A 14,991-nucleotide genomic window follows, 5' to 3' on the forward strand; every position below is an offset into this window, starting at 1 on the left:
GGGTAGGAATGGATAGCATTGGACTAGGATCCAAAAGACACCTAGGTCAAGAGCCTGCTCAGCCATAAACAACACTGGATGACATTGTCCCAAGTCACTCTCAGCCTGACCCTCCCTCACAGCTTCTATGAAGGTAGAAGAGGAAGAACCTGGCCCATCATATATGCTGCTCCCAACTCCTTGAAGAATGGTGGTATAAAAGATGAGAGAAATAAATGTGCCCACATCAATGGGATCTTGAAAACTGGATATAAAATTGAAAGTTGTTAGCTATTAGTTCCATATGCTGTAAAGAGTGTATACAAAGGCATTAGAGATGTACAGAAACTCGAACGCCTTGGGAGTCGAATGTTTTGGCTCCCGAACGATTGAAAACCGGACGTGAGTGTTTTGGTTTTCGAATGATTTTCGGAAGCCAAACGTCTGGCGCGGCTTCCATGGCTTCCAGTTTGCTGCAGGAAGCTCCTGCAGCCAATCAGAAGCCATGCCTTAGCTGTCGAACGTTTTGGAAGTTGAACGGACTTCGCAAATGGATTCCGTTCAGCTTCTAAGGTACGACTGTATTCTGTTTGTCTTGTTCATGTCCAGCAGTCTTAGGAACATGTCTGCATGCTGCTCCTCAGCCCAATATAAATTAATCATTTATATTACTGTTCTGCAGCTCTTTGGGCTAGATTCAACTAAATAATAGCACTAGCAGGAACCAGCAATATAAGTCCCACTGGTGCAAAGTGATTTTTCTCAGCTTCTTTTCCTCCATACACTGCCCTCCTCAAATCAGCTTTGGGATTAGAACAGCAAAAGAAGGAAAAATGGTTCCTTCTAGCACAGAGAAATATGTGTGCTGACAGAACAATTGTAATAGCACAGCATTGAATTTTTTATGTCCATTTATTATCTTGTAAAAATGCATTAAGAAGACGTTTTCTAAACAATAAATCACCACCCTTGTCTTTCACTGTGTTTTAACACAAACACTGTGCTAGCTGCTACATTGGTATCTTGCACCTGGTGGGTCCTGAGTTGTGATCTTCCTGTGGAAGATTGAAACTGATAGCTCACCTCCTCCTTCCCCACTGCCTTGGTGGTAACTTTCCAAGCCTGCTTTAATGTCAGACTGCTGCCACCCCTGTAGTTCTTGTCCAGTTTTATGCTTGTTCTGCAAGTCCTGTGGTTGGGGAAGAAATTGCATGCAGAATGACTGAGCAGTCTCCCAGCTCTGAGGCTTATCCCCTGGATGATTTGAGAACATAAGTCACCAGGCGAAATGTCTCTTCCCTGTTGAATTTGAATTCCAGCTCTGCTTCCATTTGGGCTGCAGAGACCTCTTGTAAGGTACAGAATGTGTTAGGTAAGCCGGGGCTTCATTTGCAGAGCGCATTAGGCAGACAGTCTGCTGAAATTGAATTTAATTAAATTGCCTAGTGGTGGGAGGATTATGAGCGCTTTAATAGGAATGTTGCATCTTTGTTGAGCAGGCTATAGATGACACCCTGTCTGTTAACTGCCTTTCCTCCAGCTGCTATAAAACTAAGACACAGAGTTGGTTAACTGAAATCCTTTAATTAGTTGGTTTTCCTGCTCAATTGTTGCCCACTGTTCATATCATTTAGAATTTGTATTATCCCATATTCTTTCACGATGTTCCTTACTGGAAACTTTTCAAGATCGTGTACATTTTCCCCATGACGCGAGCCAGTATCTCAAAGAAACCTGGTGGTTAATGAGAAGCAGCAGTTTCTTACCATTCCTTCCTTTAGTCTCCTCTGTTCCTGTCTCTACCTGCCGGCAGCAAGGACCTCCAAGACCTTGATTCTAAGCATGGCCATTATCCCTAACTTCGGGGAGAGATGAACATCCGGCTCCCAGCATCAATGGTTCACCTTCTCTCAGTAACAAGGGCTATAACAAGCAACTGGCAGTTTAGCTTAGCAGGGGGTGAACACTTCAGCATGCCTTGGTGATGGAAATAAGCATGGAGATGTGCTCTGCTGGAGAGATGAGGCAGAGTGTCTATAACCTTTATTGCTCTCTCTTGAGTCTTTCATCTTTTCTTTTAGAAGAAACTACTCTTGTACAAGGGACGCGGGTGGCGCTGTGGGTTAAACCACAGAGCCTAGGACTTGCTTGATCAGAAGGTTGGTGGTTCAAATCCCCGCGACGGGGTGAGCTCCCGTTGCTCGGTCCCTGCTCCTGCCAACCTAGCAGTTCGAAAGCACGTCAAAGTGTTAGTAGATAAATAGGTACCACTCCGGCGGGAAGGTAAACGGCGTTTCCGTGCGCTGCTCTGGTTCACCAGAAGTGGCTTATTCATGCTGGCCACATGACCCGGAGGCTGTACCCCGGCTCCGTCGGCCAATAAAGTGAGATGAGCGCCGCAACCCCAGAATCGGTCATGACTGGACCTAATGGTCAGGGGTCCCTTTACCTACTCTTGTACAGATTTGGGTTTACTAGGGGGAAACGCCTTCTCAAAGTTAAAAATCTGAAATTTAATTCATAATTAGATGCCCCACATGTGCCAACAGTCCAGTGCATCTGGCGTATTCTTGAAGTCAAGATATCATCTTCTGGTCAATCTGGTAATCTGTTTTTTTTTTTAAAAAATCAAATGGGTACTTCATGGCAATTAGTCAGTAGTTGACTATGTATTAATTTCATTGCTGAATGCAAGCCCCACTAGGATGAGTCTCACCTAGGAACTTTGATTGGGAACTCCTGAGTTGATTCTACTGAAGGCAGGGCTTACATTTGCTGCTGAATTTAAACTTTGTGCCGGATGCAGGCCCGCTTTTACCAGGAACCTTTGCAGCCATGGCTTAATTCATGTGAAGGAAGAGAGGAAGAGCACCCCTTAGAGTGTGTGCCCAAAACTTCCTTTTGAAATTGAATTGCCTAGCTTCAAGGGATTTCCCGGTAGGCGGTCCCATGCACCTGTCAAAAATGCTCCATGGAGGATTGGCCAGTTCTGGATTGGGCCTTCAGGCGGATCCAGTTCGTCTCCTCTGCTTTTATAGCAATTTGGAAAACTTGGATGGACTAATACTAGATGGCTTTGTGTGTTTCTTTTCCCCCGGCAGGTTCTAATATTGAAAAATCAGTGAAAGACCTCCAACGGTGCACTGTGTCACTGGCTCGGTATCGTGTTGTAGTTAAAGAAGAAATGGATGCCTCCATTAAGAAAATGAAACAGGCCTTTGCAGAACTTCAGAGCTGGTATGCTAACACCTGTAGAGGCTGAATTATTCAGATATGAATAAGTTTAACATGTCTTGGAAAAAGGCAACCACTTTACTGTTACGAGTGTTTTCCTTGGGGCCTGTCACTTGTAAGGTAGTCATGTAGGTAGTGTACATGGTCAAGTGTATCTTCTCATTGATGGTGGTTGTTTGGAAAGGCTACCACCAGTAACTGAAGCTGGTGGTGGTCTTCATGTTACAAACCTGGCTACCGATCCAAGCTATTGGACCCTGAAACATCATATGACAGTTCTGCATTAAAGGCAGTCACAACCTCCTCCCATTGTTCCTTGAAGCCACTGAACTATGCATGTCTTGAAATGCCCACAACCGCAAGGAAATCCCCCTTTTGGGGGAAGAGCTGAAGACGTGAAGCCCCTGATCTGTATGCCAATGGTTCCAGGTTTAAAAATCCCCTGTGAGGCCCTTGTTGCAATTGTGCACTCTGACGTGGTGAAGCATAACTAAATTCTGAAGGAATAGATATTTAATTCAGGGGTTGCCAGTGGGGCACCCATGGGCTCAGTGGTGCTCTTGAAGTCTTCCCCTGGTCAGATGGCAAAACAGCTGAGCCCCTTGGTCAAAAGGTGGCGAGGGCAGTCACCTCTGTCTTCCTTGAAAAGCACACATTGCTGAAGGAAAAAGTTGGAAGAGTGACACTCTTTCCAGTTTCCTTTTTCAACTCATGTGCTTTCCAAAATTTGCATGCACTTCCTCCCTGTCTCTCGGGTGAGTGGGCTCTTCCAGAGGGGAAAAGTGACTGAGGCAGTTACTGAGTTTTGCCCCATAGTATTAGCATATTTCTGTAGTGGTTCCCCATCTGTGGAATGCTCTCCCCAGGGAAGTTCAGCTGGTGCCTTCATTATACACCTTTAAGTGTCAGGGGGAAATGTTCCTCTTTGACTAGGCCTTTGGCTGATTGGCATCCAATGCCCTTTTAAAATGTGTTGGGAGTGTGTGGGCTATTGGGTTGTTTTATTTTTATCATGTATTTCGTGTTTTTACATTGTGATTTTATGATGTAATCGCCCTGAGACCTGCGCTGTGGTCGAAACCACTGACCCTCTTGGGCTTGCCGATCGACAGGTCCGCGGTTCGAATCCCCTCAACAGGATGAGCTCCCATTGCTCTGTCCCAGCTTCTGCCAACCTAGCAGTTTGAAAGCACACCAGTGCAAGTAGATAAATAAGTACCGCTGCAGCGGGAAGGTAAACTGTATTTCCGTGTGCTCTAGTTTCCGTCATGGTGTTCCATTGCGCCAGAAGCAGTTTAGTCATGCTGGCCACATGACCCGGAAAGTTGTCTGTGGACAAACGCCGGCTCCCTCGGCCTGAAAGTGAGATGAGCGCCACAACCCCATAGTCGCCTTTGACTGGACTTAACCGTCCAGGGGCCCTTTACTTTTACCTTTATAGGGCGGTATACAAATTTAATAAATAATAATAATTAATTGGTCAAGCATTATTTTGAGCGCCACAACCCCATAGTCGCCTTTGAATGGACTTAACCTTCCAGGGGTCCTTTACTTTTACCTTTATAGGGTGGTATATAAATTTAATAAATAATAATAATCAATTGGTCAAGCATTATTTGCATTATTTTCGCCCATCAGTGCCCCTTTCTGTGGGTTATAATCTCTGCAAAATGAGAGCTCTAGTTTTGCTGGCTTGAAAAGTCCTCCTCTTGTAACAATTAATTCTTTGCTCTTTGACTCACACTTGCGTCACGTTCAGAAAGGTCAAAGACCCGAGTGTGGTTCAGCAGCCTGGCTCAGATAAGTCTGTGTGTCCCAGTTGCTATGGAAAGGGTGAGGGTGGAATCAGCAGAAACCAGGAAGTTCAGTTCCGTGACACAGGGATATATAGTGCCTGTTTGGAAGCAAGCCAGGGGAACCTCCTTCAATAAATGTCAAGTAGAGAAGGTTCCTGCAGGGAGGCTTTTGTACACAGGACTGATAAAACACTGAGCCTGGGGTCAGTTTGGCTCTACATTATAGCCAAGATTATTTGCCTTTTCCTTAAAACGCAGTGACGGGTCTGCTAGAAAGAATCTCTTCCACATTCCCTGTGGGTTTCAAGGAACAACAGTTGCACGGGTTGAAGTCAGTGCAGACAAATGAAATGCTTTTCTGTCCATTTCTGAGGAAACCAATTCATGTCAGTATGTAAAGCAGGAAGGGTGTCACAGGAGCAACCAGTTTTGGAAGAATTTTAGTTTTAGATGCTGTGATGGTTGACACAGCAGAATTGTTCCTTAACACCACAGGAGTTGCAGTCGGTTTTAAAAAGATGTTATATTGTCATATTGTCTTCCGTAAGACATACCAAGCAGTGGAACGAGAACAGAACACAATGCTAAGCTTTCTTTCAATAGATTTCCCTCCAGAGAACCAGCCTTCCTGTGGCAGACACAGTTGCCTTAGGCTGTGTGTGTGGTCCTTTGAGGTGCCATTTCAGATTATGTGGGCAACAGCATTTGCAGCAAAAGAATTAAGGCCACCTAGAACTGTAGAAAAGGGACGCAGGTGGCGCTGTGGGTTAAACCACAGAGCCTAGGACTTGCTGATCAGAAAGTCGGTGGTTCAAATCTCCATGACGGGGTGAGCTCCCGTTGTTCGGTCCCTGCTCCTGCCAACCTAGCAGTTTGAAAGCACGTCAAAGTGCAAGTAGATAAATAGGTACTGCTCTGGCGGGAAGGTAAACGGCATTTCTGTGCGCTGCTCTGGTTCGCCAGAAGTGGCTTAGTCATGCTGGCCACATGACCTGGAAGCTGTACACCGGCTCCCTCGGCCAATAAAGCGAGATGAGCGCCGCAACCCCAGAGTTGGTCACGACTAGACCTAATGGTCAGGGGTCCCTTTACCTTTAGAACTGTAGAAAATTCTGAAGAATCAGAGCTTAAACCTCAAAGTCAAGGTTCTTCTGATTTCCAGGCAGTGAATTGATTGTTCGTGCCGTGTTTCTGTGCACTCAATAAAGTTATGTCACAAATTCTGGAAAGGGCTTGCAGTTTTCTGCTGCCATCTGTTGGCTCATTCTTTATACTGGTACTGATCCATTCAAGCTCACTGAACAGCATGAACAATTCACATGCCTCTTGTCCCTGTTCTTTCTGCATAGGGTTTATAGCAGACTTGTTTTTTGTCCACAGTCTGACAATATACAGGCTATGAGTGTAAAAGGTTTGCCCCTCTCACCTCTATCTTTTATCCTCCTTTTTTTCTAGTCTCATGGATCGAGAAGTAGCCCTTCTAGGTGAAATGGACAAAGTGAAAGCAGAAGCAAGTAAGTATTTTGTTTTGTTTTTAAAGAAATTGTGTTAATAGCATTTTTGTATGGAAATGCATCTGACCAAACTGCGGGTGGCAGTGGAAGACAGGAGTGCCTGGCGTGCTCTGGTCCATGGGGTCACGAAGAGTCGGACACGACTGAACGACTAAACAACAGCATGGAAATGCAGTGACTTAAAAACAAACAGTGAGCCAGACCTTCTCTCCAGCCCATTCCATGTCCCTTCCAAATGTAAAATCCATTATCTCATAGGCAAAAATGGCATTAAATGAGTGAATTCTGAGTACAAATACCAAAGTCTTGCAGGTATGGGCAAAACTGCAGTTTCCACTGCTGTAACTAACCTGAGCAACAGGTCGAACAAGGGCTAGGGCACAGACAATGGGCAGGCTACCCACTGGAGTCTCATTTTTGGTGTGAGAACTTGATTATGAAACTTAATTCAATAAGGCTTGTCTATAAGAAGACTTCAGGAACACCTCCATAGCTCCATCAACAGTTGTGTCATTTGGGTGCATGGGTCTTATTTTAAAGAACTAAATGGCTAGGCATAACATACCAAAGAAATTGCTTCCTCCATTTGTCCCATTATAATGTCAAAGACAGGCGCATATATCGTACCTTTTGCATCCCCCCCCCCCATTGGAAAAGTAGCAGCTTCAGTGAGGTAACTATTTAGCAGGAAATCAATCCTGGGGGGAAAGGGTTAACACCACTCCCAACCCTTGGCATTTCACGTACAAGCAAGATTGCATTAATGTACACAGTTGCTATTATTATTATTAGCGCTATTAGCATTTGATCCTATCCGTAGATCTCCAATATTGCATCATGTTTAGTCCTGAAAGCTCCAGTTTAATAAATGCAATTAGTCCAAGTCAGGGCAGAGTGTGTGGAAGCCTTCTAGGTGGATTCCTCATAACTATTGAACTCCTTCTCCCTAGAGTTGGCCTTTTGGGGCTACGTACAGTTGGCGTTTTAAGCATCTGCTTTAATGTAGGCTTCAGTTTTGTTCATTAATTTGCTGCTTGCAATGAGCTGCTAATATCAGTGAGCCAGTGATTAGTATCACTGAGCTGGTTATGTAACTGCCTTGGGCATCCTAACCGATTGGTCTGCATTCCTTTACATTTCAGTGGACATCCTAAGCAGCCGGCAAAAGAAGGCAGAGGCGCTGAAGAAGATGACTGATGTGGCTGTCCGAATGTCCGAGGAGCAGTTGGTAGAGCTTAGAGCTGATATAAAGGTGAACCTTGGACTTCTGTGTGCTATGCTAGCCCTATTCTTACCATTAATCATGATTGTGGACTAAACAGCTGATGTAGAAGTCAGAGCAAAGTAGAGTCAGAAATAGTAACCATGTAGCCATAGCTTAATTCCCTGGTATCCTCCTGTTACAGGAGAATTGTAGCTGAATTTACCGTATTTTTTGCTCTATAAGACACACCAGACCATAAGACGCACCTAGTTTTTGGAGGAGGAAAACAAGAAAAAAAATATTCTGAATCCCAGAAGCCAGAACAGCAAGAGGGATCGCTATGCAGCGAAAGCAGCAATCCCTCTTGCTGTTCTGGCTTCTGGGATAGCTGCGCAGCCTGCATTCATTCCATAAGACGCACACACATTTCCCCTTACTTTTTAGGAGGGAAAAAGTGAGTCTTATAGAGCAAAAAATACGGTATATTTTGCATGTAGGATGGCCCAGGCTCAGTCCATCGTACCATTTTGTGTTAAGGAGTGCTCTTTCATACCTGAGCTGCGAAGAGTCTCTGGAGAATGTTTGACCTTGATAGGGTCAGGGTTGAGAGGACTAGGCTCAGGCACTGGTCTTCCAACTGGTGGGTCACAGAATCATACAGTTGTAGAGTCGGAAGGGACCCCGAGGGTCATCTAGTCCAACCCCCTTCCTCTCAGGCAGGCATTTCAGCACATGGTTGCCCACCCAATTTAAAACCATACCAGGCCTTGCATAGCTTTGCTGATGTGCTAGCGGTTTTATCGCTGCACCGCTAGGAGTGGCCTAATTCGAAGTGGGTTGCAACAGGAGCACTACCACCATGCATATATATGGTAAAAGATTAAAAATTGGGCCCCGAAATACATGTCCTGCGTCTGAACGGGTTGCACGGGGGGGGGGGGGGGGAGAGACTTGGTATCCTCTTGAAACGTGTTGCTGGAATTGTGCCGATGTTCACCTTGGTAGCGAAAGAACCTTTGAAAGAACACATTCTTCATCAGGAATCTCTTCTTACTGATAGTCTCCGGAACCAACTCTGCACAGGTGTGTTTCCAAGGGTGTCTGAAGTTCTAACTTTTTCCTCCATCTGAATAATAGAAAGAACCTCCAAGGTATTCCAGACTTCTGCCAATGCAGGAAATCCACTGCTACAAAATCCCCAGTCTAGTCAAAGCTAAGGTTTCATTGAAAGTTCTCATTCTGATCTTTTTTTATTTCTAAAGAAAACCAAGCTAAAGTGCTCAGATTAAATAAATGTATGTAAATTCATTTGCTTGCATAATGCATTTCAAAACATTGCATTCCCCTTTTTCCTGACAAACATTTGCACTTCACTGGTGTACAGCATCTCGTTTAGAGAGAAATTCCAGTCTAGACAAGAACCTCTCAGCTACCAAGCAGGAACCTTTGCCTGTGCTTTCTCTTTACATTTGTTCTCACTTTTGTTTTCTAAAAAGTAGAATAATCTATCTGATCATGGAGCATCAAGCATGCTTGCTTCAAACACATAGCTCCAATAAATGCTCTTTTTTTTCCTACCACCAGAGGGCAGAACAAAGTTGCATAAACATCCCACTGAGCTCAGACACACTGTTCCACCAGCAAGACCATGCATAATTTTCATCTCATGTAAATTACCATTAATGTAAGGTTACCAGACGTCCCCGTTTCCTGGGGACAGTCCCTGGATTTACAAATCAGTCCCCATACAAAATCCATTGAAGTTGAAAAGTGTTCATTGAAAAAAATCTGGTAACCTTACATTAATGACACTGGAATGAATGTTTTGAAAACGCTTGCAGATAAATGGGATTTCCTTGCAATTGGAGGGCTTAGTTTTCTGCAGCTGTGTTGGTGAATCCGGAAGGTAGCATGTACCTCGGACACACTCTCGCAAGCTATGCCTTGGCAGATCTCTTGGCATCGGGGCCTCAGCTTGGCTCAAACCCTGAACATACTTAACAGAACGTCATTAATGGAACCTTAACATGCCGGCATTTTCCTCTTTAGCACTTTGTTAGTGAGCGCAAATACGATGAAGATCTTGGAAGGGTGGCTCGTTTCACTTGTGACCTAGATGCACTCAAGAGGAGCATTGAATCTTTTGGACAAGGTGAGCCAACCCTGTGTGTGTGTGTGTGTGTGTAGGTGTAGTATAGATAAGTTCTTCCTCTCATTTCCAAAGCTATTATAAAAAGAAATAATTTTATGGTGTCCTAAAGGTGTGACAATGCCATGTTTTGCTGTGACACCAAATTCAGCATTGTCTGTGCAGAGGAAGAGGGAATTGCTAAGTAAGGCTTTATTGGGGATTTGGACATTTCAAATTCAAACTTCTGTTCTGCCATTCATCTGTCTTTTGTCCTTGGGAGGTCATCTGCTTCAGAGCTCTGATGGTTGTACTAATGAAGTGGAAACAGGTGGAGGCTGCAACGAAATGTTGCAGTTCATTCTCCCTCCTAAAAGGAGGTGGGCTCCTGTTTTAGAATTAACCCCACGTAGCCATTCAACCTTTCCCCTCACTCCTTTCCTCTTGATGTATCACTCCTTTTCCAATTGTTACTCTACATTCAGTGGCTAAATTGAGTCCCTATTGGACAATGCGTAATTTTTGCCACTTTAAGGTGTTTATCTTTTAAGGGGGGGGGGGACTGCAAACCTTGGGATTCATGCAAGAATTGCTGCATTTGGGCTACAGTCCTGTGGCTGACCACCACTTGAGTTCCCTATTGGGAAAAGTTTGTAATATTACCACAAGGGTGCTGCAGGAATAGAGAGAGAAGACTCCCCCCCCCCCCCCCATGTAACACATCACCTTTGAATATGCAGCACTTTATCTCTCATTGTTGTCAAGAGGAGGTAAATTCTCCTTTGACTCTGTTATAGAAGATGTGTGCAGGGGATTCAGATTACGACAGCCTCTTCCTAAGAACTTGCCTTGTGTTCTTATTTCAGTTTCGCACCCAAAGAACAGCTACTCCACCAGGTCACGGTGCAGCTCTATCGCCACGTCTGTGAGCAGCCCAGATGAGCCCAGTGCCGCAAGCACAGTATGTGCCTCTGTTTCTGCTCCGAGCCTTACGACGACCAATAAGAAACCACCACCCCCTGCAGAAGCCGCTGCAAATGCAACAAGCCGTCCATATCAGCCCTACCGTGAGGTAATGGATTAATGTTGCTTGTTGTGGTTGCAACTGGCATGTGGGTGGACCATGAGTACATTGCTTTGAATGGCCTTTGCTTGTAGTGTAAGAACGAGTGGCTGCAGCCCCTCTTGTTTATATCTCAGCTTTGCATTCGCTGCCAGCCTTGCAACATGGAGGCTACCACAAAAGGCCAGACTACCAAAGCCCTGGGCTCCTTGTGGCCCAGAAAGGGCTATGGCTCTGTGTCTCTTCCACTCTTTTTCTGCATGCATTCATGCACCCTAAACGGTTTTTTAGCAGGCCAGGAGTAGAGGGAGCTATGCTTCCTCATGGCTGTGAATAAACAAGGCAGTTGTGCTGTGGTGCAGGGGAAAAAATACAATTAACAATCATACAGCATCTAGCTGCATTGCAATTGCCACAAAAGGCCTTAAGGTGGTCCACCAAGACCCTCAGTGGTTTTCAGGTGGTCCGTGGGGGGAAAGTTTAGGAACCACTGAATAGGCAGGGGCATGTGGAAGTTGTCATCTTAATTTCCCATGAGCAACCTTTTTCCTGTATGCTGGACTGATCGGAAGAGGTTTGCCTTTATTGTGTCCATTTGCACGAAAATTTAAAAATATGCTTAAATCCATATTCCCTGAAAATAGAATGAAAATCTGTTAGTACAGTGGTACCTCTGGTTTCATACTTAATTAGTTCCGGAGGTCCCTTCTTAACCTGAAACTGTTCTTAACCTGAAGCACCTCTTTAGCTAATTGGGCCTCCCGCTGCTGCCGCGCCGCCACACGATTTCTATTCTTATCCTGAAGCAAAGTTCTTAACCCAAGGTATTATTTCTGGGTTAGCGGAGTCTGTAACCTGAAGCGTATGTAACCCAAGGTACCACTGTAACTAGAAAGTGTATCCAATATAAAATGCTCTCTTCCATTTTTTTATATATTGTACAAATATGCTCAAGTGATGCCTTGCAGGTTTAAAGATGTGCTTGTCATCACTAATATCTTTTTTTAAAAAATTAACTTGACCCTAGTTGTCTAAATGCTCTATATCTGTTAATAGATGTGGGAGTGGGCACTGTCCTTTTTGAACCACTCCTAAAACAGGAGCCTGGCAAGACATTCTTGTTATACTGATTTAGTGGCGGAATATCCTTGGTGATTGTGTGTCTTGGCTCTTTGCTGAATGTGGCAAAACCTGCCGGCTGCCATAGCTATTGCTCACAGTAATCCTCCCTTTCTTTCCGTTTTAGGGTTTCCAGGGTAATAGAAGATCTGGTCAAGGTTACAGGGCCCAAGTGCAACGCCAAAATGGGCCCCCACACCCCAATTCAAATCGGTACCGAAGCGGGCCTTGGTACCAGTCCAACTCCAGGTCCCGGCCACCTCCTGGAAACGCAAACAGCCTCAGCCAGACTTACTCCACAGGAACCAATGGAACTGGTGCTGAGCCTGGTGTGCCAGCCCCAACCGCACAGTCCCATTCGGGCACACTCAGCAAAGAAGCCAAGGCTCTGCCGCAGCGGAAACCTAGGTCAAGCCAATATGAGGCGGCCAATTCCTGAAGAGCACGAACTCTCTGCCACTTCCCAAAACTGGATGACGAGATTGTAGGACACACCTAGCTAGAGATATTAACAAAGGAACGTTTACACTTGCTGCCCCCTTTGCCACTTTTCTCTTCCTTTAATCATTCCTTTCTGGGAAAAGCGGCTCCCTAGCGCTTCTCCTGCCCTTGCTTTTCTGCCACGTGACATGGGTCAGGCTTTAGTGGAAAATGCACACATGATCTCCAGGCATGGCCTTGGCAAACCTCACTGCTGCCACCTCCTTTGCACTCTCTGGCTCCTCTTATTCTGGTGCCGTCCTTAAACATGGGCAGACTTTCAGCCCTAGAAGCAAAAAATAAAAAAAGGGGGGATGTCTTCCAAGAACCCCAGCCCAAAAGCTTTTGCTCTCCCCTCGCCCTCCCTGAATGCTGCTAGCCAGGCCTTACTCCTAACAGCAAAACTCTTCATGCTGGCAATGAGACAAATTGCTGTGAATTGTGAGACCAAGATGAGTGATCCTAATGGGAGGAGCCATTAAGAGAGACTGCTAGGATGGTTATTTTCTTTTTACATCTTATCTAAATACTACATTTGGGAAAACTGGGCTTGTATCTCTCTCTCACTAGAGAATGGAGAGGTCCAGCCTTCCTGAGAGAAGCATCATTTTGACTGTACGTCATGCATACATTTAGATGTCCCCTACTTTTAATGTTTGGTGAGGGATGGGAGGTTTAATTTGCTCCCGGTCACGATCCCATCGTCTGATCCTAAACTAAATTTCTAGCAATTTAATTAGCAGTGCTAATCCTAGGTGATTGCAAGTTCCAATAAAAATTGCTACGGTCTTTCTCTATCCTTGTATAAATAAAAATGACGTACATGTTTAAAAGACGGCGAGTCTCTAGTTTGTGCTGTTATTTCTTGTAATTAAAGAGAGTTTGTGGTGATGTGGGCTGATCAGATGAGTTCAGAGTATGTCAAATCTAATTTCTAAAGCGTTTAGCAAGTGGAACTGGTATAGTTCTGGCTAGCTTGTGTAATCCTAAGTTCTCGGTGCAGCTGTGACCAGTAAGACAAAATGGAAAATTTATTTGAGACACCCGATGGATAATACAAACAGGTTAGTCTTGACTTCAGGCTTGGCATTGCAGGCCAAAGGGAAATAGCAGAAGAAAGATAAGAGGCTTTCAAAAGGTAAAAAAAATGCTGTCAAAAGTGTTCAAAGCACATCTTGGTAAACCATTATGACCATGTGATGTATTTAGCTTCATACCCAAAATAGAAGACTGTTGAAAAATGGTAACTTGTCTGAGGGCAACTGCTGAGTTTTATAGCAGAAGAGAAATTTGAACTAGGAACTTTCTGGCTAAGAGATTGAGCTCTTAGCCATGACTTCCCTACTCTTATTATCAATTTAACTTGTCTAAAGAATTGTTCTCATAGGACAAGCATTAATAAATTGTGGTGTGTTCCAGAAGCACAGAACTGTGTAGGTTAGAATAGGATGGGGGCAATAAATGGCAAAGCAGTTCATTTAGAAAAGCATCACTATTACATCAACAAAATATCACAGCTATTTGAAATAAAATTTCTCTCCTGTTTCTCAAACCTTCCAATCAACCAGAGGGCAACAACATCTACCTGGTTGCAGACTGAAGCGTTTACAACAGCGAAAAGGATATTCAAACACACCAAGGCGAATCAAGTACATTAGAGGCATGGGCAGTAGTGAGAAATGAGTGAGGGCAGCGTGTATTTTCATCTTAGATTGCTTGGAGCACATTCACTTTCTGTCTTGGAAGCTTAATCAAGCGCACCTCAGCTACTTGGTTTGAGAAGATGGGTGTTGGAACATAGGCAACAGATGTAGGGAACCTTTGTCCCTCCAGATGTTGGCGAACTACAACTCTCAGCCAGTGGCATTGGCATTGCTAGCTAGGGCTGGTGGAAGTTGTAGTTCAGCAACATCTGAAGGGACAAAGCTACTAATCTAGGTTGCAGGATTAACCATTGCAAACATGATACAGTTCTGTTGGCTCGAAAGTGTGTAGTGGTTAGAATAGGATGCATGTTTGTTTTCCATATCCTTGAGTACGGAGTACTGCTTCTTTTTGCTGGTGTTCACCAATGGATCTAAGGGCCAACGGTGCTATCAAGGAATCCAAGCTCTGCATCCAAATCTGCTTGCAGCTTCATGCCATCTCAAAACGTGATTCATTTTTTAGCTTCTTCTTTTTTTAATCCTTTCTCCTAGTGCAGTGTTCAACTTGTAAGGGAGAGGGGGAGCTAAGAGCAGGTGACCTCCTAGAATTCAGCAGCAGAAAATTCATGTTTTACAGGGCTTTAGAGCAAGTGAGCTTATCCTGATTTTCCCAGTGAAGCCTTTTAGTTGTCCCCTGCCGTATATAAGCCACACATTTGAAAGTAAAAGGGATCCACTGACTCGCTTATTAGGAAGATGCTATGAGAAAGGTGTTTTCCTCAGCGAATATAATCCCTGGAGTAGCTTGTTTTGGTTTAGCTTTGTATA

General features: G+C 44.5%; 1 protein-coding gene across 3 annotated transcripts in view; it reads left to right on the forward strand.

Annotated features, from left to right (window-relative positions):
- SPATS2 (spermatogenesis associated serine rich 2) overlaps positions 1-13,352 on the forward strand; it is a 46,791-nt gene extending 33,439 nt beyond the window's left edge. For all 3 annotated transcript variants that reach the window (XM_083427613.1, XM_083427614.1, XM_083427615.1), the window contains exons 8-13: positions 3,081-3,216; positions 6,465-6,523; positions 7,666-7,775; positions 9,777-9,879; positions 10,722-10,927; positions 12,165-13,352. In XM_083427613.1, coding sequence (XP_083283739.1) covers positions 3,081-3,216; positions 6,465-6,523; positions 7,666-7,775; positions 9,777-9,879; positions 10,722-10,927; positions 12,165-12,476 — 926 coding nt within the window. In that variant the 3' untranslated portion in view covers positions 12,477-13,352. The remainder of the gene's footprint in view (positions 1-3,080; positions 3,217-6,464; positions 6,524-7,665; positions 7,776-9,776; positions 9,880-10,721; positions 10,928-12,164) is intronic.
- The last annotated feature ends 1,639 nt before the right edge of the window (positions 13,353-14,991 follow it).

This window comes from Podarcis tiliguerta (assembly GCF_965153285.1).
Source record: "Podarcis tiliguerta genome assembly, chromosome: 2".
Classification (NCBI taxonomy): Eukaryota; Metazoa; Chordata; class Lepidosauria; order Squamata; family Lacertidae; genus Podarcis; species Podarcis tiliguerta.